This window comes from Rhinoderma darwinii, chromosome 13 (genome assembly GCF_050947455.1).
Source record: "Rhinoderma darwinii isolate aRhiDar2 chromosome 13, aRhiDar2.hap1, whole genome shotgun sequence".
Lineage (NCBI taxonomy): Eukaryota > Metazoa > Chordata > Amphibia > Anura > Rhinodermatidae > Rhinoderma > Rhinoderma darwinii.
In genome coordinates this window covers 23,775,942-23,801,674 of record NC_134699.1, presented here as the reverse complement: position 1 = coordinate 23,801,674, position 25,733 = coordinate 23,775,942, and the positions used below count along the sequence as shown (strand labels likewise).

At 42.6% G+C, this 25,733-nt stretch overlaps 2 protein-coding genes across 4 annotated transcripts in view; both read right to left on the bottom strand.

The window, feature by feature from the left end:
• Window positions 1-25,733, bottom strand: part of SRCIN1 (SRC kinase signaling inhibitor 1) — a 330,976-nt gene that overhangs the window by 297,294 nt on the left and 7,949 nt on the right. The gene's annotated exons all lie outside the window — the stretch shown is intronic.
• Window positions 17,782-21,533, bottom strand: EPOP (elongin BC and polycomb repressive complex 2 associated protein). The gene has a single exon (XM_075846879.1). The coding sequence runs from the start codon at window positions 21,001-21,003 to the stop codon at window positions 19,753-19,755; it is 1,251 nt and encodes a 416-aa protein (XP_075702994.1). The 5' UTR covers window positions 21,004-21,533; the 3' UTR covers window positions 17,782-19,752.

Here is a 25,733-nt window from a genome sequence, read left to right as displayed (position 1 = left end):
TATGCCATAATTTTCCAAGATGGGAAAACCAGTCAGATCAATATTTCAGATAGCACTTGGTATCTACAAACTCCTATATGATCCGTGAAGGTGCGAAACTTCATTCCCTATTCTAATTTCTTCTCTCCCCCCCCCCCCCCCCTCTATCAATTAGAAGGATACAGTTTCACTAAACAGCTGAAGCTAGGGGTCAAATTACCTAAAATAGTGTCAAATAATTGGATTTCTATGTAGACGTGGCTTCAAGCTGCCCCCCCCCTCCCTCCCATCCTATTTCCTATTGTATGCCGGGAGGGTAAGGTGACTGTATCATTTATTTAAAGATGTTTTGAAACATCAGGTCTGTGGGTGGGAATCCTGGGTGTGTGGATGGGAACAAGCCATTTTGTTCTTTGTAAAGAGCGTCCAGGAGGAGGGGGCAGCAGGGAGACCCCCAGGCTCACAATAACCCTTTGTCTGCTCTTTTCCATTGGTCACATGTAAACAAAGGATGGAGGAGAATTTAGTGACACAAGTCCCATTCCCTCCTCCCGCCTCATCCAGACCTCTCAGTCCTGCGGCTTCACAGCATGAACTTCACCTCCAGCTCTCTAATAACCAATTAACAGTCAAACGCTAAGTCATAAATGCATTAAGTGGCTCCAGTGCTTCTTACACCTTCAGTCCGGTTACTACAGACCTGAGGACTGTGCTAGGCCTCCGAACAATAAAGTTTACTATTTACTAAAAGTGCCAATGTGACGGATAAAACCGCGTTTGTGTTGCGGTTTTATCCACGTTCATACAAGGTAATACCGTAATATATAGAAAAAAGACAAAAACAAAACCAGGAGTGGATCCTAAATAGTAGTGGTGTTATTATATTTTTTTATTTTTATTGTATTTCGTTTTATTTATTTATTTCAATGGATCCAAACAGATTGAATAGGGGGCGTGGCCAGCAGTCGATGGCGCCGGTCGCATAAACTGAGAGCTCCGCGCCCTGCCACGCAGATCCAGCAGCCTACAGCGGGGAAAGGTGCCTCATATGGGGAAAAAAAGACCCCAAGGGTCTAGACTCACCCCTGCAGCACAGCACCAGGTCGCCGCCGCTCCACCAACGATCGACGGCTACTTTCTTCGGCGGCAAGCCACGCCGCTCCCTCAGCCGCAGCCATCTTGGACAGCCTCGTGTCAGAAGGAAGGGGAGATGTCCGAGCAGGGAGAGGAGACAGTGCCCCACGTACAGGGTAAGCTGAATAGCCGGATGGCTAAAGTTCACCCTCCCAGCTCCCCTAAGCTGTCCTCCACCTCGTCCTGTGAACAGCAGGGAAGGGGGTCCCCTATCCCAGGAGCAATGGAGGCCAGGCCACGAGGAGCATCAGCTCAGTCAGAGGCCCCAGTACACCTGCTTGAACCACCAATGTCACAGCCCTCAGCACAAATGGCCCTACAGATTTGGCCTGCACCTAAACCCCAACGGCCCACGATCCAGCAGCCGGGGAGGAGAGACGATCTGGGGGATACACCATCTTTGACCCCCTATGCCCAGGCCCCTGCATATGCCTCAGATTCTGACCTGGAGGATTCAGCCTCACTTCCTTCAGATGTGCCCCCTATGTGGAGGGAATGTTTCTCACAGTTGCCCACTAAAGAGGACTTTAAGAGTATGATACAAGAAGTGAAGGCAGCTTTTCGTTCAGAATTGGCGGGGGTGTCGCAGCATATACAGCAGATTGCTACGAGGGTGGAGGCTTTAGAAGATGACCACGATGCCACTAGGCGCCATGTTTCTGTGATACAGTCTTCAGTGTCCTCCCAGCTGGCGTCCATTAGAGATATGCAACTGCATCTAGAGGATTTGGATAACAGAGGTCGCCGTCATAATATAAGGATAAGGGGCATACCGGAGCCCTCGGGGTCTGAAGATCTTCCCATCGTGTTAGAGACTATCTTTAACGACCTTTTGGGTGCACCCCCGTCTAATCGGATACCGCTTGACAGAGCGCATAGAGCACTGAAACCAAAATCCATTACATCTCAGCCCAGAGATATCATCTGCTGTGTCCAGGATTTCCGCACTAAGGAGGACATTATGCTTAAAGCCCGTCAGCGTAAAGACCTGGAGTATGCCGGGGTGCCGATTCAGTTATTCCCGGATCTCTCCTGGATTACGTTACAGAAAAGACGTCTGCTTCGTCCACTTCTCGCAGCCCTACGGGACCACAATATTATTTATCGATGGGGGTTTCCGTTCTCCCTTACAGCCCGAAGAGATGGTGTTTCTGCAACCCTGAGGTACCCAGGGGATTTGCCTCATTTCTGTGACTCCCTTGGTATACCAACGCCCAAGATGCAGAATTGGGAGACTCCTTTGCCGCCTTCGTCTCCACCTCCAGTCTGGCAGTCGGTCCGAAATAAGCGGAGGACCTCTCCAAGACGACAGTCTACCCGAAGTTCACCAAGACCTGATTTGAATTGATTGACGCTGCGCAGATACACGGCACCTCCGTAATATATGTGAAGGAGCCTGGTCACCCATACCAGCTGCTCCCTTCGCCAGTTGCACTATCCTAGGCTAAAAATGCATTTAGGATTATATTTCTGATTTTATGTTGTTTCGCTTTAATTCGTTAACGTAAATTGTGGCAGGGCGCGATTGCCCGGGATACACTTGGCTCTTTCACCCCCTTTTTGTTTTTTCTCGGCCTGTACGTATTTATACGTACTTTTGTACTAGGTTCCTCGACTGTTGAGACCCGACCTCCTTTTTTGATAGGGGTAATTTGTTTTGCAGTTCTCCCTCTGTTTTTAGAGAGAGTTGCAAAGGGTAATATTGTATTACCAGTTTTCTTTTGCTTTAATATCACCCGCCCCAGGGTATAGTATTCTCCCTGGTAGTATTTTCTGAGTGTGTTTGAAATTCATTGATCTCATGCATTTCTCTTTGTTCTCACTGCAGATATGTGTATTGTCTCCCTGGTACGTCTTTACCCCAGTGTCTTTCCCTCCCCTCCTACTTTCATCCGAAATAACACTTGAGACGACAGTGAATCCTCCAAGAACCTCCAAGGTAGAAGGACGCCGTAGAACACTGCTTGCTTTGAAACCGACATGGGACTGGCCCCGACATAACTGTGAGCTGTATACATCCGCACTTTCCACATCATTCTTTGCTCTTTCATACATCTTTGACCATGGTTAAATTTGTCACACTTAATGTCAAGGGTCTCAACTCCAATGTGAAGAGACGCTTGCTTCTCAGGGAGTTGAAATTGCTTGGAGCGGAAGTTGCTTTTCTGCAGGAAACACACTTAGATTCATCCGGAACTTTCCAATTTGCCCGAGGGGCGTATCCTGCTGTGTACTCTGCCTCGTCAGGTCGCAAAAGGGAGGGGGTGGCCATTTTGATAGCAGCTTCCTGCCCCATACAAGTTCACACCTCACATCTAGATCCGAAAGGCAGATATGTTATAATAGAGGGGACTTTGCTTGGACAGCCCATCGTTTTATGTAACGTTTACTCTCCTAATACCGCACAGATTCCATTCCTACGTAGACTCCTTTCTAAACTCCAGAAGCTTCCTAGGGGGGCATGGCTGGTGGGAGGAGATTTTAATGTCCCGTTCTCCACGTCCATGGATAGGGTCTCTCTTACACACGCTACTCCGACGCCCACCCTTACAGGACTTTCTACACGTTTTAGGCAACTAATTAGAGAGCACCAGCTCTATGATTTGTGGCGAGTGGATCACCCAGGTGATAGGTCCTATACCTTCTTCTCCCATACGCACAGCACTCATACACGCTTAGATTACTTTTTTGGTAATGTCCCTGCCCTCCGTGCGCTCCAGGGGGCGAATATAGACCCCATCTCTTGGTCAGATCACGCACCAGTTTCTGTGTCCCTACAGATAGGGAAACCAAATACGAGAGTATGTCATTGGCGCTTAAACGAAACTTTGATTAAGTCCCCTTCTCTTAGGGACAGCCTGGCCGGGCATATGCGGGAATTTTATGCACTTAATGAGGGATCGGTTCCTTCAGTATCCACTCTTTGGGAGGCGCATAAGGCGGTGATGAGAGGGCAATGCATAGTAATGGGATCTAGATTGAAAAGAGACTCTCGGGCCAAGCGGGTGGCTCTCCATCGGACAATTACTAAGTTGGAGAGAGAAATGGGGATTAAACCGGCGGTCCCGACACTACGGAAATTGATAGAGGCTAGAGCACAACTCAAGGACTTAGCTATGAAGGGGGTAGAAAAGTCATTACTATACACAAAAAGGAAATATTACGACAAAGGTAATAAGGCGCACTCGCTTCTGGCCAGACTATTGCGGGATCAGGCGACTGTTCGTACTCCACAGGCGGTTCGGGATAAGGCGGGCATACTCCAGCATCACCCAGACACGATAGCTACACTTTTTCATGACTATTATAAATCCTTATACCACCTGCCAAATACCTTACCACCTGATCCGGCTCGTCGGAGGGAAACGCTGCAAGCATATCTCTCTTCCTGTGCTCTCCCTAAACTGAAAGATGAGGAGCTTTCATCCCTGAATGCCCCGATCTCTGCGGAAGAATTGTTTGATATATTGAAGGACCTCCCTAGTGGTAAGGCCCCTGGACCAGATGGCTTTACATATGGGTATTATAAGACCTTTGCAGAGATCTTGGTTCCACGGATGGCTTCGTTATTTAATGAATTCCTACAGGGTTCTCCCATCCCTCAAACATTCCTGCATTCTCATATCACGCTGATCCCTAAACCGGGTAGAGACCACGCAGAGTGCTCCAATTACAGACCCATAGCCCTTCTGAATTCGGATCTAAAAATTTTCACCCGTCTTCTAGCTAATAGACTCAATGTTTGGCTCCCTTCTTTGATTCACAAAGACCAAGTGGGCTTTGTGCCTCTTAGGCAAGGAGGAGACAACACACGAAGGGCCCTTGACCTCATTGATGCCCTCCAAAAGCAAAAGGAATCGGCGATCCTTCTTAGTCTAGATGCAGAGAAGGCGTTTGACCGCTTGGGATGGCCATTTATGTTCGAAACTCTAAATTCATTTGGGATTTCGGGCCCTTATTTGACAGCACTGCGTGGTCTCTACTCCAAACCAACAGCGGCAATTAAACTCCCACACTCCACCTCCCCTCCGTTTCAAATCTGGAATGGTACACGTCAGGGGTGTCCCCTATCCCCACTTTTATTTGTGCTATGCATAGAACCTTTAGCAGCTCAAATACGGAAATCCAGGGATATAGCGGGGGTCCAGATACAAGATAAAGAGTTTAAGGTTTCCCTGTTTGCAGATGACGTCCTCTTGACTATCACTAAACCTCATACCTCCCTCCCTAACCTTACTACAGTTCTCCGTAGGTATGGGAGGCTGTCAGGATATAAAACTAATACATCTAAAACGGAAGCGCTCCCTCTTAATGTTCCACACCAGGAGCTCCAGCTACTCAAACACAACTACACCTACAACTGGAAGGAAACCTCCCTGACTTATTTAGGAGTTCAACTCACTCCCTCCTATACGTCGGTTTACAAGGCTAATTTCCCCTCTCTGTTTGTAGAGCTACGTCAGCTAATGGCCAGGTGGGATCCTCTTCCCATGTCATTTTTTGGGCGCATAGCAGCGGTCAAAATGACCTTGCTCCCTAAATTACTGTACTACTTTGAGACTTTGCCGGTAGCAGTACCTATGAAGGAATTGCGGGCTATGCAGTCTTCTATCCTCAGGTTCATATGGCACTCCGGCAGACATCGAATTCCGAAATCAGTTTTATTATCGGGTCGAACTGCGGGTGGGCTATCGGTCCCTGATGTGGTGAAGTACTACTGGGCGGCACACCTCCGTCGCATACCCAGCTGGGTGTCTTTAAGGGCGTACAATAAATGGACCGAAATAGAGAAGCTATGGATGGCCCCGGTCCACCCAAACTCCCTGTTATGGGGTGACCCACTAGTAATGCCGACTGCATCTTTATTGGGTCCCATGAGATTTCAAAGGGAGGTGTGGGAAACCTGTAAAAACCGCTTCCATTTGGCATCGGGTTGCCCGCCCTTGACTTCGGTACTCTACACTCCCACTATCCCGGGGGGCACTACCTCCCGAATAGTCCGATTGTGGACGGGAATTTAGGTATTTCACCTGGCTGATATGGTTGATCCCCACACGCAAGAGCTTCACCCGTTTTCATACTTTCAAAAACATCATAATATTCCCTCCGCTGCGTTCTTTCACTATCTTCAGGTTAGACATTACATGCAGCAAACTTTTAGATCCACGCGGGTTACTGCACCTACAAGCTTCGAAAGGTTATGTCGGTATGCTACCACCACTAGGGGGCTTATCTCAGCCATTTATGCATTATTGCTATCCCCGGAGGGTTCCCCTCCGCCTGGGCATAGATACATGTTGAAGTGGGAGGCCTTACTGAATAAATCCATCCCGCTCTCATTGTGGCAGATTATTTGGTCGCAAGCAGCTAAAACCTCCATCTGCACTGCATATAAGGAAAACCAATATAAAATCCTTATGTTTTGGTACCATACCCCTGCCTTTCTGCATAGCTTCAATCCGGGTATTCCGTCGGATTGCTGGCGATGTAGAGGTCAGAGAGGTGATCTGTTCCATATTTTCTGGAGCTGTTCACTGGTACAACAGTATTGGTTGGAAGTTAAGAACTTGGCATTGGCGGTGTTGCAGCAGGATATTCCCTTAGACCCTCTTCATTACCTCCTAAATGTTCCCCCTAGGTCTTTGGGGAAATCACCAGCTCGACTCTTTCGACACTTTCTTACAGCCGCTAAGACGTTGATAGCATGGAAATGGAGACAGACAACCCCTCCCTCCCACATCGACTTAGTAACTAGAATTAGGGAAATACGTACAATGGAGCATATGACGGCCTCTATTGACAATGAACTGGACAGGTTCAAAGTGGTGTGGGACCCGTGGGACAAGTATTGGATACAGGGAACTCAAGATTAGGTGGTAGGTGGAGCTCCGACTATCCCCCCCCTCCTCACCCCCTTAAACCCCTGTGTTTTTTCCCAGATGTTTTGTCTGTCTATTGAAAGTTACTGTCTTACTATGTGAATTGCATGGCCCTTCATGCTGCTCTAAGTTATATGTATATTGTTGAAAAATTTTCAATAAAAACACAGTTAAAACCAAACAGATTGAATAACTAAAGTGCATCAGTGTTTCAAACTAGTTTTTCTACCATTTTTTTTTCCTTTGAACTCAAAAGGTGAAACAGATTTTGTACTCCATTAATCTTAATGTATAAAAGAAATACTAAACTTTTTTACGTTTACCTTTTTTTTTTACTAGAATGGAAAATGTAGCGATCTGTCAGATAACTGTAATAATCATACATAGAACTTTTTAGATGTCTTATGTTTGCCGTTTTTACATGCAGCTGTACTCAACTTTTTTCTCTTTTTACAGGTGTCCCATTTCAAATTGCTAACCTAATCTATATAAATCTCCCCACCCATGGGGCACTCTGTCCTCTTGGCCAGACAGCTGAGGAGTTGGATCTCATTTTCGGTCTCTGTACTTTAGTAGATTTGCATACAATAACCAGAATTCTACTACCGGTAGTTGTAAATGTTTTGTTAAAACCGGTGATTTTAGTCCGAGTCTGAAATTCCAATCCTGTTTATTAGAAAAAAAAAAGTCACCAAATGTCTGAGGCTGGTTCCAGGGAGAGAGGAAATTCACGGCAAAATAAAAAACACATGTAATTTACAAAAGAGGATTTGCCTGTGGGCTAGTAAATGAAAGCTCTTGCTATTGATCCAGGATTAAATGCTTATGGGGGTGGGCAAGGGGGTAGGGACGGGAAGAAAAAAAACCTGCAGAAACAAAGAGGATCACTTAGAAAAAGCCTGTACATCGATAAGAACATGTTACACTTATAATGCAGAAGACACATTGCCGCTTTCAATATATACATACAGTTTAATATATATATATATATACACACACATACATACATATCGCAACTCAAACAAGAGAGCGTGTTGTATCCCAATATCCATAATTAGAGATTATATAGTGTAATTATATAATATATATACAGAAACCATAGAACAAAGTAACGGCACCAGCATATATATATATATATATATATATATATATATATATATATATGCTTTCATTGACTTAAAAATAGCACTATACCAACTTTATATTGCAACATAATACTATATATATATATATATATATATATATATATACACATACACATACACACACACACACACACACACACACACACACTTAGATTGCAATATACAGGTACACTACCGTTCAAAAGTTTGGGGTCACCCAGACAATTTTCTGTTTTCCATGAAAACTCACACTTATGTTTATCAAATGAGTTGCAAAATGAATAGAAAATATAGTCAAGACATTGACAAGGTTAGAAATAATGATTTTTATTTGAAATAATAATTTTCTCCTTCCAACTTTGCTTTCGTCTTGGAATGCTCCATTTGCAGCAATTACAGCATTGCAGACCTTTGGCATTCTAGGTGTTAATTTGCTGAGGTAATCGGGAGAAATTTCACCCCATACTTCCAGAAGCCCCTCCCACAAGTTGGATTGGCTTGATGGGCACTTCTTGCGTACCATACGGTCAAGCTGCTCCCACAACAGCTCTATGGGGTTGAGATCTGGTGACTGCGCTGGCCACTCCATTACAGATAGAATACCAGCTGCCTGCTTCTTCCCTAAATAGTTCTTGCATAATTTGGAGGTGTGCTTTGGGTCATTGTCCTGTTGTAGGATGAAATTGGCTCCAATCAAGCGCTGTCCACAGGGTATGGCATGGCGTTGCAAAATGGAGTGATAGCCTTCCTTATTCAAAATCCCTTTAACCTTGTACAAATCTCCCACTTTACCAGCACCAAAGCAACCCCAGACCATCACATTACCTCCACCATGCTTTACAGATGGCATCAGGCACTCTTCCAGCATCTTTTCAGTTGTTCTGCGTCTCACAAATGTTCTTCTGTGTGATCCAAACACCTCAAACTTCGTTTCGTCTGTCCATAACACTTTTTTCCAATCTTCCTCTGTCCAATGTCTGTGTGCTTTTGCCCATATTAATCTTTTCCTTTTATTAGCCAGTCTCAGATATGGCTTTTTTTTTGCCACTCTGCCCTGAAGGCCAGCATCCCGGAGTCGTCTCTTCACTGTAGACGTTGACACTGGCGTTTTGCGGGTACTATTTAATGAAGCTGCCAGTTGAGGACCTGTGAGGCGTCTATTTCTCAAACTAGAGACTCTAATGTACTTGTCTTGTTGCTCAGTTGTGCAGCGGGGCCTCCCACTTCTCTTTCTACTCTGGTTAGAGCCTGTTTGTGCTGTCCTCTGAAGGGAGTAGTACACACCGTTGTAGGAAATCTTCAGTTTCTTGGCAATTTCTCGCATGGAATAGCCTTCATTTCTAAGAACAAGAATAGACTGTCGAGTTTCACATGAAAGCTCTCTTTTTCTAGCCATTTTGAGAGTTTAATCGAACCCACAAATGTAATGCTCCAGATTCTCAACTAGCTCAAAAAGAAGGTCAGTGTTATAGCTCCTCTAAACAGCAAATCTGTTTACAGCGGTGCGAACATAATTGCACAAGGGTTTTCAAGTGTTTTCTAATCATCCATTAGCCTTCTAACACAGTTAGCAAACACAATGTACCATTAGAACACGGGAGTGATGGTTGCTGGAAATGGGCCTCTATACACCTATGTAGATATTGCATTAAAAACCAGACGTTTGCAGCTAGAATAGTCATTTAGCACATTAACAATGTATAGAGTGTATTCCAGATTAATTTAATGTTATCTTCATTGAAAAAAACTGTGCTTTTCTTTCAAAAATAAGGAAATTTCTAAGTGACCCTAAACTTTTGAACGGTGGTGTATATATATATATATATATATATATATATATATATGGGGCACATTGTCCAGTAAAGGTGTAACTTAGGTCATACATTTTAACCCATGCGCGCAAATAGCCACACGCCTTAATTGCGGTCTTAAAGGGTTTTTTACCTACTAAAAACATTTATCTCCTATCTACAGCGTCGGTGATAAATGTATGATCACTGGGACCCCCACTGGTGGGCCCCTACTGATCACTAGAATGGGGGTCCTGAGTCCCCGTTCCGCCTCACCACGATCGTCGGGGTCAACAATGACTGCCGAGAGTAGCGCTAGTGGCTAGTGTCCAAGTTATGGCTTTTGGAATGCCTAAAATAGCTGCGACCTAAAGGGGCTAGAAAACCACCGTTAACTGGAGCTCTTCCCCCTAAAATATCTGTTCATAGAAGTCCTCCGGTGTGACGTCATCAGTCATTTCTCAGTAATTGTACATGTTAAATAGATGGGTGACAACACTAGCAGCCATTACAATGCCCATAAGGGTTTGTCATCCAATTTTCTACAGACCTGGTATATAAATCCAGTTAGATACTGTTGCAGAGTCTTTACTACAGTTTTGGCATTCCGTTCATGAACCAGGAGTATCAGGATGAACAGTACATATGACTGTCCTCAGTATTCAACCCTACATCTGTAGCTACGATCTATGGGTTCTCCTGGAATAGCTCATAAATAAGCGAACATGTCTGCTGGAAATCTGCAAAACAGCTGCAGGAATGCACAATGTATTTGAATAGACCCAGACAGGTAACTCATCTCAGGATATCGTCTTGAGATGTGTACAAAGAAAAGAAACATGTTAATTTGGGAGACAAAGGCGAAAGACGTATACACCAAGTCATATTGTTCAGTTTGCTAAGACTCCTGTTTACACTTAAAGTGGGGCGATCATCTTCCCAGCATGCATAGGGGATGACTCAAATCTTTTAGGTATGAGGTGATTCATTTCGCAAACTAGAACCGATCATTTTGTCATATAAAAAGTATTACATTTACTATGAAGCAGTGAATCCAGATCAGGAAATTCAGCAACTAATCACAGTGCAATTTGCATTGTACTAGAAATGAAAGCTGAGCTGTGATTGGTTGCTAGGAGCAACAAGGACAGGTTTTGTGTTAGAGACATCGCCTCCAGGCTGGAGGTGATGTCCGGTCATTCTCCCGTCACTTGTGTGAAGGAACTACGGGAGTGACAGCACAGCGTGATCTCGCGGGATCACGCTGTGCTGTGGATTAAGCTGGACATGAATGAAGAGAAGTGTATGATGCTGATTGGTCAGCGTTATAGTCCAAAGTACCCAAGTAGATACCACTCAAATGAAACTATGCAAATCATACTCTCTATTTAAACCTTTAGGTTCCAACGATTGCATCGTATGGATCCATCCAGAAAGCTTCTCTCATTTTCAATTTCTTCGTATGATCACCCCCTCTCTTAGGAACGGATACTTGTTCTAATACTTGAAACTTTAGTTGGGCTACATTATAACCCAAGGTGTGAAAATGATGAGGCAATGGTAACATCAAATTTTTGCATCTGATAGTCTCCCCAACATATACGAGACCGCATGGACACTTCACAACATATACAACATATGAAGAGTCACATGTAAAATAGCCCTTGATTGGAAATCCTTTGCCTGGCCCCTAGAAGAAGCTGACTGACGTCAACGAAACGCGCGTCGGGACAAACCAGGCTGTAGGTTAGGGACAGCTTAGTCGTGGGATAGGGATACATGCTCGTAGCTTTGAACCATAGTGACCCCGCTCTGCTTAATTCACAGCATTTGCATAGAGGGATAATCACACCAGACTAGCAAGAAGTTACGCTACTCTGAAAGCCAGAGCCATGATGTATGTCGGGTGCATATACTGCATAAACTGCAGCTGATGATGTGCACGCCCGCTCGCAGTGATCGTGTGGGGAGAGAGGGCCGTAACCGCCGCTCCTCCGATACAACAGCTGAATTGCTGTGATTTCTGCCTGTGGGAGAGACTCATATTACTGCTGAAGTTCTGGTTTGCTTCTCCATAACTTGGCTCACTGTGATCAATGCCTGAAATCTAGGCAGACACTGATGAGTCTGCTAGGAATAAAACATGATAGGAGAACCTCTAATACCACAGCATTGGCTCTACTATCTTTGTGCCAGTTTCAAGTGTAACCCACAAATTACGGCCATGTTCTAGCTTCATGTAAAAGAGCAACAATTTTTTCCAACAAGACACAAGTGTGCGTGTTTGTATCACATCCATAGTGTGTCTTTTTGAAGGAAGTCTGAATTGATACTTTCTTGCCCCTTGTTTACCCAATGCTCTGCATTTGTTACTAGTGTTGCCATTACCCACTCCAGCAATGTTCAACACCTGTATTTATTTCAGACTTGTTCAACTCACTATCCCTCTCTATTCCAATGCATTTCTCTATAAAGCTTTATATACCATCTAATGCGAAGTGGGATCTGATAATTTATAGGGTGTTCTACAAGGGATCGTTCACCGTATCCCTCTATGGTAACCCATAATTACCACAGCCGTTCTTTTAATAGAGATTGAGTATCTCAACTTCTAGCCCTCTTTTCCACATCCCTTTTCCCCTATATATTTTGTTATTTAACACAAAGCATATGATTATCATGTGATCCACCTGATACAGGTGATGGAATTATACATCCAAGCCTCACTTTGGCAAGGTCACATGATTGGTTTACTGCAAGACGCTGCGTGTCAGCAGCGCCTTTGGTCACGTGAGGTTAAAACTCCTTAAATACACGCTGTATTCATGTTTGACTTGGCGCCATTTAACACAGCAGCGGACGTTGTGTAGGGGAGCGTTATACCGAGTCCTAGAGATTTGGTCATTATATTTTGTTCCTGAGCAATCCGGTAAGGGTATGTTCACACGACAACGCCAAATACGTCTGAAATTATGGAGCTGTTTTCAGGAGAAAACAGCTCCTGAATTTCAGACGTTTTTGAATGTACTCGCGTTTTTTGCGGCGTCTTTTACGGACGTAATTGGAGCTGGTTTTCATTGGGGTCAATGAAAAATGGCTCCAATTACGCCCCAAGAAGTGTCCTGCACTTCTTTGACACGGCCGTAATTTTACGCGCCGTCTTTTGACAGCGACGTGTAAAATGACATGTCGTCTGCACAGAACATCGTAAAACCTATTGCAAGCAATGGGCAGATGTTTGCCGACGTATTGGAGACGTCTTTTCAGGCGTAATTCGAGGCGTAAAACGCGTCCATTACGACTGAAAAGAGGTCGTGTGCACATACCCTAAGATGACTGTTTTTGTGCTCCTTATATTATACATTTGGGGTACCCTCCAAAATATATTGTTCTTTCTTATACTTCAGTTTCTCATACAGATCAAAACGTGTAGACAAATCTGCTTCAATTTATGATAGAACTAAGATTACTTTTTGCATTTCTCTGGCCATTGGATTGGAAATAGTAAAGATGTAGGTCACAATTAATATACATTGTACGTGATTTATAACATTTTCTATGGTGATGCTCGATTTGTATTCACTCATCCCTTATAGCTATATGATCTTTTGATAACGCAGATTTTTGGTGTACATTACTTTATACATGATTATGTGACATAAAAGTGTTATGTACTCATTTTTTTTTGTTCTGTTTTATATAGAATTATCTGATGAAGACCTAATGTGGCCGAAAACTATCATAATATATGAGTGGATTGCATAATAAAATATATTTACTTCACAGTAAACCTGAGTGCCATGTTCTTGCATTACATAGCCACGGGATATGCCATATATGTCTGACAGATGTAGGTCCCAGCTCTGGCACCCGCACCTACGTATTTCCAAAACGGGTCATATTCAGATGTAAAATCAATAAAATAAATTGCCGCCACAACCAGAATTTATAGAGAGATGGCCGTGCACATGATTCCTCCGGTAGTTAAACTGAACGAGCGGGACACCTCTCAATTTTTTCCCTGTCTGGATGCAGCGGCCACCTCACCAGACATGACGGGGTTCAGGTGACATCTGTTCTGGAGATAGGTGCAAGTCCCAGGGCTGTGAAAATGCCATAAACGTCTAAGGCTTCGTTCACATCTGTGCTAGGGCTCCATTCCGACTACGCTATGATTCCTTCAAAACGACGGAAACCTTTCACAACGAAGACAAACGGAAACCATTGGCACCGGATCCGTCACCATTGAAATCAATGGTGATGGAAATGGAAACCTATGGTTTCCATTTGTGTCTGTCAGGGCTCCGTTCCAATGGAAAGCTCCAACAGAACGTCGGAACGGGGTCCTAGCGCAGATGTGAACGAAGCCTTAGATGGGAATAACCCTTTTAGGCCTCATGCCCAAGGCTTACTTCTACGGGAGAATACCTCCGTAATACGGTGCCATATGTGGAGACCCTCTATAGTATAGCGTCAAAACAGACTCCTAATGCCACAGCACAGGGCGCATACACCGCAGGGACCTATATTGTTAGAATGGGAACTGATCACAGACCGATGTCCAGATAATTATCGGCTCGACAGGAAACTTTGCTCAATGTAAACCCAGCGCAATTGAAGGGGGCCTGAAGAAAAGATCTAATGTATTTGTCACATACACAACTTAGAGATTGGCAAGGCTGATAAAAGAAAACAATAACACAAATGTTTACATAGTAAATGAAAATAAACCTCACGATAATGGGAGCTTTTATATATTTGTGACTGATTCAGGACTATGTCATTATCTTGTATAAATAGACGGTACTACAGCTTTCAAGAATCCAGTGTGAAGCCCCCTCCCCAACTAACAAGCATGTTATCACAGAATGACAAAGAACATTGCACGTCAGCGAACGTATATCAGTATTTAGTGATCAAAGACAGCACGTTTGTTTTCACTCTAAAAATATCCTACCATTTATAATGTGACATGATCCAGAGCTCTGCTCCTATTTTACTTGGGCTATCGTTGGGGTACATTTTTTTTTTTAGTTTTGATTAACAGATCTGTATTTTTTTTAAAAAAAGTTTGGGGAATCCAACACAGATCGAGATGTCTGATTGTTTGTTGTGGGTTTTAGATCCCCTATTGAATTCAATGGGGAATACCCGCAACAAAATACCGGCGATTCCGCAACCACAATTAAGCTGTTGCTTAAAAAAACACACCGCAGGTCAATTTGTGTGCGGAATCTCTGCATATCACGTACCCAGCGTGTGAATGAGATTTCTTAAAATCTCATCCACCCCTCTGCTAATGTATTATGCTGTGGATTTTCCGCAACGAGATAGTTTGCGGAAAATCCGCAGTATTTACGCCACATGTGGACTAGCAGTTACTGCGGAATAGCGCAGATGTTTGCTGCAGTTTTTTCAAGGGCTGTGTACGATGGTGATGTTTCTTCTTCCTGTGATGTCATTTCCACCCCTGCAAGAAATTCTGCAGCGTTTCCGCAGAAATGTATACAGTACATTGTAGTTTGCTGCGGAATCATTGTTCCTCATTGATTTCTATGGGGGAAAAAATGCATGAAAATCAGTCCACTTTCCGCATCAATATTCAACATGCTGCGGAATAAAAATTACGCGCTGCAGGTGAATTTATGGTTGGAATTTTTCTGCAGTATATGGATGGCATTTGTTAAATCACACCCACTTTGCTGCTACTTTATTCCACTGCGTATTTTCCATCCGCAACTCTGGACGGAAAATACGCAGCAAATCCGTTACGTGTGGACAAGCCCTTATACGTCAGTAATTGCCCATACATTGCCATGTATATCTGTTAAAAATAAAATATGAGCTTCATATATTGAATTCTAAATAGATATCTGCAAATCTACATTGCAAAATATGGAGTCCGGCTTCATGCACACTGCAGTATTCGGGCCTGTTCCCATGTGCGTTTGCCTTCCGTTCATCTGTTCCATCAGAGGAACGGAAAGACAAACAGAAGGTATCGCTTGAGTTTGCAATACCGTTGATTTCATTAGTATTTTTTTGGTTTCAGTTTAGGCTATTGTTTCCATGAAAAAAACGGAAACCTAGCTGAACGGACACAAACGGAAACCAAAAACATACCATTGAAATCAATGGTATTGCAAACGGAAACAATACTTTCAGTTTGACGGAATAGATGAACGGAAAGGCCAGACGGAAGGCAAACGCTCATGTGGAGAGGCCCAAATATAACAGAACTGCCGACGGAGGCTCTGAACGGTAGTGTGAACCGCCATTACAAAAAAGCAAAGACATTATAACAATTATCCAAACTTAGTAAATCAGAAGTGATAGCCAAATAATTGTCAAATTTTATGTTTTGGGTGGTAATCCTCTTTAAAGGGGGTTTCTCATCATAGACATTGGTGGCATATCCCTAGGTTATGCCACTGCTGACTGATTGGAAGGGGTCTGATCATTTTTACCCCCACCTGCCAGCTGTTTTTTCCAGATGGCTATATGAATGTCCATTGACTATCCCGTCTATACATGCGGCCATCCATTAAAAGTCCAGCAGAGCCGACAGGAGACAAAGTGGCACGGTTCTTTCTTAGCGCTGCTGCCACTGCATTCTAGTGATCATGGGGGAACCCCCATTGATCAGATATTAGTGCCATAATCTAGCGATATGTCATCAATGTCTTTGATCCAAATATCTCCACCTTATTAAAGCAAAAAGTGCAGCTTATCTAAAAAGAGTTGCTAATATCACTCACAAATATGTATGCAAATATTTCTAGGGGGTCCAAGACCTAGAAACATAACATAAAATAGTGATAAAGGGCCGAGACATCTTTTTGGACTTCCCAGTTTTCCCACTAAGCAGATTTATCACCTATTCAAATAAATAGAGGATAAATGTATGATCGCTGGGGCCACACCACTGGAACCCCACCGATCACTAATGTGGGTCCCAACCCCTGCTCCTTCTCACAGTGAACGCAGTGACAAAGACTTAGAATGAAGCGGCAATCTCGCGTGTGCCCTGCCACTCCATCCATGTCTATTGGACTGTCGAAGCCAGCCCGATGCAGCGCTCAGCTGTTACCGTCATTCCCATAGTCATTGAATGGAGCGGTAGCGCACATGTAGGACTGCCGCTCCAATCAGAATTCTAGCGATCGGCGGGGGTACCAGTGGTGGGTCCTCCAGCGACCATACCTTTATCACCTATTCTTTGGATGGGTGATCAATGTGCTTTGCGAGAAAACCCCTCTAAATACCACTACAGTAAGCTTCACCCGAACCTGAAAAGGCTGATGACAGGGAACAATAGAATGTATGCAAATGTAGAGATTTTTTTATTATTATTTTCTATCATGCTAGCCTCATTTGGTTTATAAAAATAAATATGAGAATTCAGAATAAACTCTTAGGGCTCATACACACAGGTACAGAGCTGCACAGCTTCCATCTGACTCTGTGTGTACTGAGATATTTTTCATGTGTACTGAGATATTGCTTGAAGGGGTGAATAACTCTGTGCATACAGAATCCAGGGAAAGCAGGCACAATTTTTTCATACTGAAACGATTGTATGAAATCGGAGGTGCAAGTAATTGGCTTATGCACCTCTATGGCAGCCCTATTATGGCTTCGTACATGGGCCCATGTGTGCAAAAGCTGGAAATGAAATAGATCTTTAATTGATTGGGTCAACAGATGGAGAAATAGTTAGAAAGGGAGAATCAGCCGCCAATGGAATCCCGTCTACTTTGTATGGAACTATTTGTCATATTAGAATTACAATAATTGATGTTGCAGCAAAATACATAAAAACAAGAAATCATAATAAATATATACAAAAAAAAATAAACAATACTTTACCTTCAAGATTTATGTTTATTGACCAGTTTGGCTTTCATATTGAACAACAGAAATCAGAAAACGTTCTATTTTATTTTTACATCTGTGTGTATTTACCGCAGAATCACAAATAAATACAATGACAATAAACTTGGGTGTCAAGGCAACTTATAGATCATCGGAGATGAGTAAACGTATGGGGGCAATGTGGGAATACCAGAATGGTATGTGGGACTGTGTTTTAGGAAATCTTCCAGGATGGGGCCTGGCTACACATCCCCCACCTCTCCCCACTCCCTTTAATAGGATCTCATTTAGATGTAAATAGCCACTTACTGAAAGATTCCGGTTAGTATGGAGCAGGGGTTGGCACAAGATCTCAAGCGAGATGCCCCTTTGATGCATCACTACAGGCCTCCTTTACAGGGGGTGCGGGGGGCCGGGGGAGTAGGGAGGGCGGGTTGCGTCTCCTGTGTGGATTTGGTTTTGTGCCTGACCCACATGGGTCAAGTCTACATTAACCCTTGCCTTACTCATTTGCATGAAAATCAAACCGCTTCTGTCTAGTTAAATAAAAAAAAACACAGTTGCAGGAAATTTCACAATATTAAATTAACCCATTACTATCGTAACCATTCCCTGAGACCCGTTCAGTGATCCGCATACATGATCTCTCTGCCAGATTGTAATCTAACCCCCATCTATTTGTTTTATAACTTTATTTCAATGTCTTCCCATTGTAGCCAGACTAGAAGTCCTTGTGTGAACGTCTGTTTTCACCTGCAAACAATAATCAGATTAGGGAGCTGACCCCAGTGCACTCACAGAGGTATACATTGGCTATGAATGCTGCTTCAGTTAACCCTGTAAGTACAAACACTATTTACAATTCTTAAAATCGCTCTCTTTTCTATAGCCATCTACCTGAGCTAGAACTACAAGACCCAGCATGCACTGCTGGGTGCAACAGAGCACACTGGATCTTCTACAAGTTGCCAACAACAGGTTGCATACCACTTCTGTGGGATCACTTACAGGGTTAACAAAAGTTTGGGACAGGGTCAGGCATTGGATGATAACCTCTAAATGCCTTCCTGCAAGAATTAAATGTATGGTTAGTTACTACAGTACTAGAATCAGATGGCATAATATATACCACTATATATCCTGGGCCTCTGAAAATGATAGATGTAAAAATGTCATGATAAATATCTCACTGACATAAGCAAAAAGAAAAAGCTATTTTATTTCCTTTCAATTTCCCCACACCCCCTCCGTCTCTCTTTTTCCATCATCTCCCACCTCTTCATTTTCCATCAACCTATAACCATCCTTCTTTATGTGTCTACCTCCATCTATTCTGCGGTATCTCCCTGCCACATGTCCGGTTTTCTCAAGCCCCCAGGAAACTTCTATCTAGTAGACAAAAATTACTTTGGTATGTTTATACTTTTTCTAATAGGCGGAAATTGTAAAAAAAAATTATTTTGGTTTTACAACAGGGTCATTTCTAAAAGGAAAAAAAAAAAAATCCCAAAAGTAACAGAAAAAAAAAAAGTCAAAATGAAAACCAAAAGCCAATAAACAGCATACAACACATTTCAAATAAAATAAAATAAAAAGTTACAAAAATACTTTGTTCTCCAAAATATTTACCCTAGGCAATAATAGCACCATAGTTGAAATTCAAAAAAACAAAGAGTAAACCAAAAAGCACCTCACCTCCATATGGTATTAAAAAATAATAATACTACATATAGTTTTGATTGCGTGCTATGGTGGATGAAGGCAAGGTCATTGCTAGAGAAGGAACACCACCTACTCCAACCTAAACTCAAACTGATCCAAGTAATGGCATGTTGTGCTTCTTATTGGCCATTTCTATTACTTAAGGATGGCAGTCATGCCAATGGGCAAGACAATTACTATATAACCAAGAGACTGTGATCTTAGGAGGTTGTCACCCTTGGCTTGAGTAACATTTTATTTCCTTCCAAATCACAGATGACCGGTGGGGAATGTCCTAAATTTCAGACTAGGAGGTAAAGGGACTGCATTTCCTCCTTGGTGCCAGCACCAGACAGGGTGAGTTCTAGGCACGGCTTTCTGGTCATTTGTTTTTAGAGTATAAGCAGGACACAATTCCCCATCCTCTCCCACCACAAGAGAGGGGGGTGCTGGAAAATTCCCCAAAAAGCTAAATGGCGGTCTAACAGGTGCATGAGGGGTAGAGGCAGACTTCCGTCCAATGGCGTTTCTGTCCATTTTTTTCTTCTTCTTTAGTAGTCCTTTGCCTTTAGGCCTCCCTAGCTTTTTGGCTCCAGGGGATTTGCTACATTTTCGTGTAATGGCAGGGTGCATGTCTCTCAAGTCTGTTCTGAAGCCCCTGGCATAACACCACAGTTTAGATTGCCGGACCAGCCTATCAAACTGTTGTACCCTGGGATCTGGTTCTATGGGCTGGGAAACCACATCATGAGCCTTCTCCTCTGGCGGCAGAGATGCCTCTTCTTCATTGTCCTCTGCTATTTTAGGAGACTGTCCACATTCTTGTGTCACACACTTTTTATCCTCAGAAGATTCTTTAGTTTGGGATTCCTGGGGAAGCGCCGGGCTACTAACCCGCAGATCAGTTTGTGTCTCCTTAACTGGTTCGTTCAGAGCGCTGCAGTCACGGCTCCGCGTTATTATTTGTCGACTTATTTTATTAATCTCCACTGACCTATAAACATCGCCGCTGCTGTCAGATTCTGTGTCCGAGGAACTCGTCAGGTAAATAGTACAGTCTGAGGGGCTGGAGTAGCCCACTGAGGTAGCTGGGCTATGTGGGGCACTTGGAAATATATCCACGAGCTCAGCTGGGAACGTGGCTCTCATCCTGGAGGGCACACACTCCTTTTGCGGCGTTTCAGGTGCGTTTCCATCAAGTTGCATCCATTCTTTAGAAATCACAGTATTTGGCCCCCATGATGAATTACAAAGAACATGGAGATCCTCTCGGGATATAAGACAACATTGCACAGCTCGACTTGGGACAGATCTAAGAGCCTTCAGGGCACGGAGCTCCCGTATGTCACAACGCCGGCTCTGAATATGCAGCCTTTCCATACGCCGACAGACACGCCCCCGCGGAACACCTTTCAGCGGGCCACTGAGTACTTCCGAAAGTGCAAAGAGTTGCCGGCCTCCAACATGTAGGTAGCCCATCTGAATGCCGGCTATTTCCAGGTATCCTGCCCGGGGCTCCATCAGGGTCCATGTGGCTTTCAAAGCAGTAGTTGAAGAAAACGAAATCCACCTCAAAGACAAGAAAAACAAAATGCTACATAGTCTTCCCTCCACATGCTGCTATGTATGTAGACAGAGCCAACTGCAATAAAGTACAGGTCAACCCAGTCCAAGTCTCCTGAGATCAGCTAGTGGCAGCAGCAAGTACTGTAGTAGATCAATAGAAGTTAGACCCTGAGTGCATCCAAGTCTATACGATCCGTGCACGCATCCTGGGGTGTAAAAGTGCAGTCTAGAGGACTACTCCGTGTCCACATGCAAACTCCATCTCCGTATTCACAGGTGCAGATAGTCAGTTCCGTTTTCCATGTGAGATCACACAAGCAAGTGCTGAGATTCTCATAGACAATAGTATGCCGGCACTGTGACTCCAGGCAGCGGTGGAGAAGTCAGGCAGTATGGAGGTGCAGCAGCACGCTGTGAGCGAGCCCCGGTCTCCGGTACGTGCCGCCCCGGGGTGCACAGGGTCGGGGTGTAGCGCATGCACGGCGTTGTGTAGCCCTCTGCGATTTCTTCGCACTGCCCACTGCACTCTGAACGACGAGCCAGCCAATCAGCGAGCTACACGCTCTCTCCTCATTGGCTGATTTCCGTCGTGACGGCGCACCTTCAAAAAAAAAGTTATCCGCCCCCTCCCTCCTCTTCACCAATATCTCACAAAGAGACCGTGCAGCCTAATGGTAAATGTATGGCCTCTGCAGTGACCGGTCACTATATTCCCGAGGTGCCCGCAGGGCTGAACTATCTAGAAGCCACTTGTGCCCCCTCAATGCAAACACCGCGCGAGTGACTGAATCATCTACAGTAATAATAGTACACGGCACACCGAGCGTATCCTTCTTTGTGTCTCCCGTATCAGCTATATACAATACAAGTTACCGTCTATACACCGCACTGCACACCGAGCCCGCGTACCGGGGGCAGAACTGCCGTTATCCGCCCTCACCACCACGAAATAGTGACCAGGAGCAGAACTTATTATATGTCCCCGAAATATACACCACGAAGCCGAGCTACCATCATTTATTATATTTATATATTTTATTATTAATAGATAGATATGAAATAGATGAAGAGATATGGTATAGATCTCCTCATCTATTGGTGTATATATATATATATATATATATATATATATATGACACAAACAAATATATATCTATATATAGATATACATTTGTGTGTATTATATATATATATATATATATATATATATATATATGTAATATATACTCACGTACACACTATATATATATACACCATATCTCTTCATCTATTTCATATCTATCTAATATCACTTTATATCATATCTAACTGAACTATATCTTTATTTTATATATATATATATATATATATATATAGATAGATAGATAGATAGATAGATAGATATATATATATATATAGATATATATCTGTCATGTATTTCATAATCATTCATCTATCATCTCATATGTCCACCTCTATTATATCTAACTACACAGTATATGTATAAATCTATCTATCTATCTCATATCTATCTATCTATCTATCTATCTATCTATCTATCTATCTATCTATCTATCTCATATCTATCTATCTATCTATCTATCTATCTATCTATCTATCTATCTATCTATCTACGTATCTATCTATCTATCTATCTATCTATCTATCTATCTATCTATCTATCTATCTATCTATCTATCTATCTATCTATCTATCTACGTATCTATCTATCTATCTATCTATCTATCTATCTATCTATCTATCTATCTATCTATCTATCTATCTATCTTAAATATTATATAAAGATATATATATATATACATATATATATATATATATATATATATATATATATATATATATATATATATAGTATACGTATGAATAAATATCTAACTCGTTTCTATTATTTCTATTTATCTAACATATATATAGATCTTTTAGCACATACGCGTCTTTCTTTCACTTTGTTTTCTTTACTTTATGCGGTAATGAATGATTAGTAGATATAATTACACATCATTAGTTATTTTACACGTTGTCCTTTGCTACATAACATATAATACATAGCCGCTGCGCTACAAGATAAGGAAACAGCGCTACAACATGCGCGGTCTGCGGTGCACTAATTGCGTCATAACATACACACACTGTTCTACATCGGGCGCAAACTGCTGTATAACGTACGCAAATTCCATTGTGTATACTTGATGGTATTATTTCAGGCAGTAACTACTTGTAATGACCGCACAGCAGCTGTATACATTGAAGTGAAGAGGACCGCGCGACAGTCCATACAAATACAGATAAATCAGTGCGGCTCGTATGTACACTAAAATATTTCTGATACAAAAGCTAGTCCTGTTTCTAAATAGGAAACACTAATATAAATATGTTTAATAACAATTTGTTTATTTCGAAGGACATTGTGTCTTTATAACTGGAGATATTGTTTAGTCTCATGTTTATTGCTTATACACGGGTGTTACACCGCCGCCTAGTGGCACACATCGGTGACTGTTTCCTGTCGCTTTGCAGATGGCCATGCTGTTCACACAAGGTCATCATTTAAAATACCGAAACGGTCTTTGTAAACTTAACTTGCCTCTAGGATGGACGGACAGACAGACGGACATGGGATGAAAGAGACACACAGACATGGGATGGTAGAATGGCAGATTTTATATATATATATATATATATATATATATATATATATATATATATATATATATATATATATATATATATATATATATATATGATATATATAGAAATATTAGATACAGCACACAAGAAAATGGCGACACGGCACTGCAAACACTAATGCCACCTAAGCCACTAAATATATATATAAATATGCATTACTGCTAAATATACTTATAATAGGGAGGTTCTTAGCGCACATTTTGATCAAATTGTATGAGCCCACCTGCCACGACAAGGCAACCTCTTAGGCCCCATGCACACGACCGTGCCCGCAATCACGGCCCGCGATTGCGGGCACGGCCGGCCGCCGACTGACAGCCGCATTTTTGGCTCGTGCTCCCATACAAAGTATGGGAGCACGGCCCGCAAAATGCAAAAGACCGGACATGTTCCATAATTCCCGGAACATTTCCACGGCACGGACACCCTTCCGTAGTGCTACGGAAAGGTGTCCGCGTTCAATGAAAGTGAATGGGTCCGTTTTTGCGGACCACAATTGCGGTCCGCAAAAACGGAGGTTTTTTACGGTCGTGTGCATGGGGCCTATGAGGTGAGAACCTACGCTGCACATACACCCAGAACTGGGACTAAGCCTACATATATACCTGGGGATGGTAGGAACCAACATTAAAATAATTAAAACCACCCAGGGCAGAATGGGAGGAGGGCAAGATCAAAAATGGAGGCAGTCACTATCCCCACATATATGGATCACATAAACAACACAAAAATTTGAACAGCACATTCCAACAAAATGAAACAAAATGTGTTTGCAGTCACAGGCGTTCTTGCACCTGTATACACGTTTTGTTTCATTTTGTTGGAAAGTGCTGTTCAAATTTGTGTGTTGCTCACATGATAGATAAATAGATAGATAGATAGATAGATAGATAGATAGATAGATAGATAGATAGATAGATAGATAGATAGATAGATAGATAGATAGATAGATAGATGATAGATGATAGATAGATAGATAGATAGATAGATAGATAGATAGATAGATAGATAGATAGATAGATAGATAGATAGATAGATAGATAGAAAGGTAGATAGATAGATAGATAGATAGATAGATAGATAGATAGATAGATAGATAGATAGATAGATAGATAGATAGATAGATATTAGATAGATAGATAGATAGATAGATAGGTAGATAGATAGAGAGTAGATAGATAGATAGATAGATAGATAGATAGATAGATAGATAGATAGATAGATATGAGATAGATAGATAGATAGATAGATTTTTTTTTTTAAAGATCTAAAAAAATTAACACTTAATTTATGGGTCCAAAAATTAGAAGCAGACATAAAAAAAACACAAGTCAAAAAAGATGTGCGTCCGTGTGCTGTCCGTGTTTTTTACGCACCCATTGACATCAATGGGTGCGTGATGCGCAAAAAACGCACAAGTATAGGACATGTAGGGAGTTTCACGCAGCGGACACACGCTGCGTGAAATACACTGAATGTCTGAATGGCTCCATTGACTTGCATAGGTCCGTGTGACGTGCCTTATTTTCACGCGTGTAACACGGACGTGAAATACGCTCGTGTGTATTAGGCCTAAGCCTTAGGCATCTTCCGCATGGCAGAGCCATAAACACTGGACACATTTATTAAAACATTTATTGAAGCATACTGAAAATATGTCATTAAATGGAACATATGGTCATTTTCTTTTTTCGTATGGAATCTGACAAAGAAGAACTGTGTATGCCGTGGTATGAGATTAGCGGCCTTCGGAGGTACAGGAGAGCCCTATAGAGGTCTTTGCCTGGCATATTACAGCTTTGTATAATTGGTGATGTGCATGAGGTCCTAGGCTGTAGTCATACATCACGGACTGTGGTGCAGGGCATTAGCTGTGCTTTAAAGAGGCTCTGTCACCAGATTTTGCAGCCCCTATCTGCTATTGCAGCAGATCAGCGCTGCAATGTAGATTACAGTAACGTTTTTATTTTTAAAAAAACGAGCATTTTTGGCCAAGT

Coding starts and splice junctions, on each gene's coding strand:
- EPOP (XM_075846879.1), bottom strand. CDS start 21,003: ATGGAGCCCCGGGCAGGATACCTGGAAATAGCCGGCATTCAGATGGGC.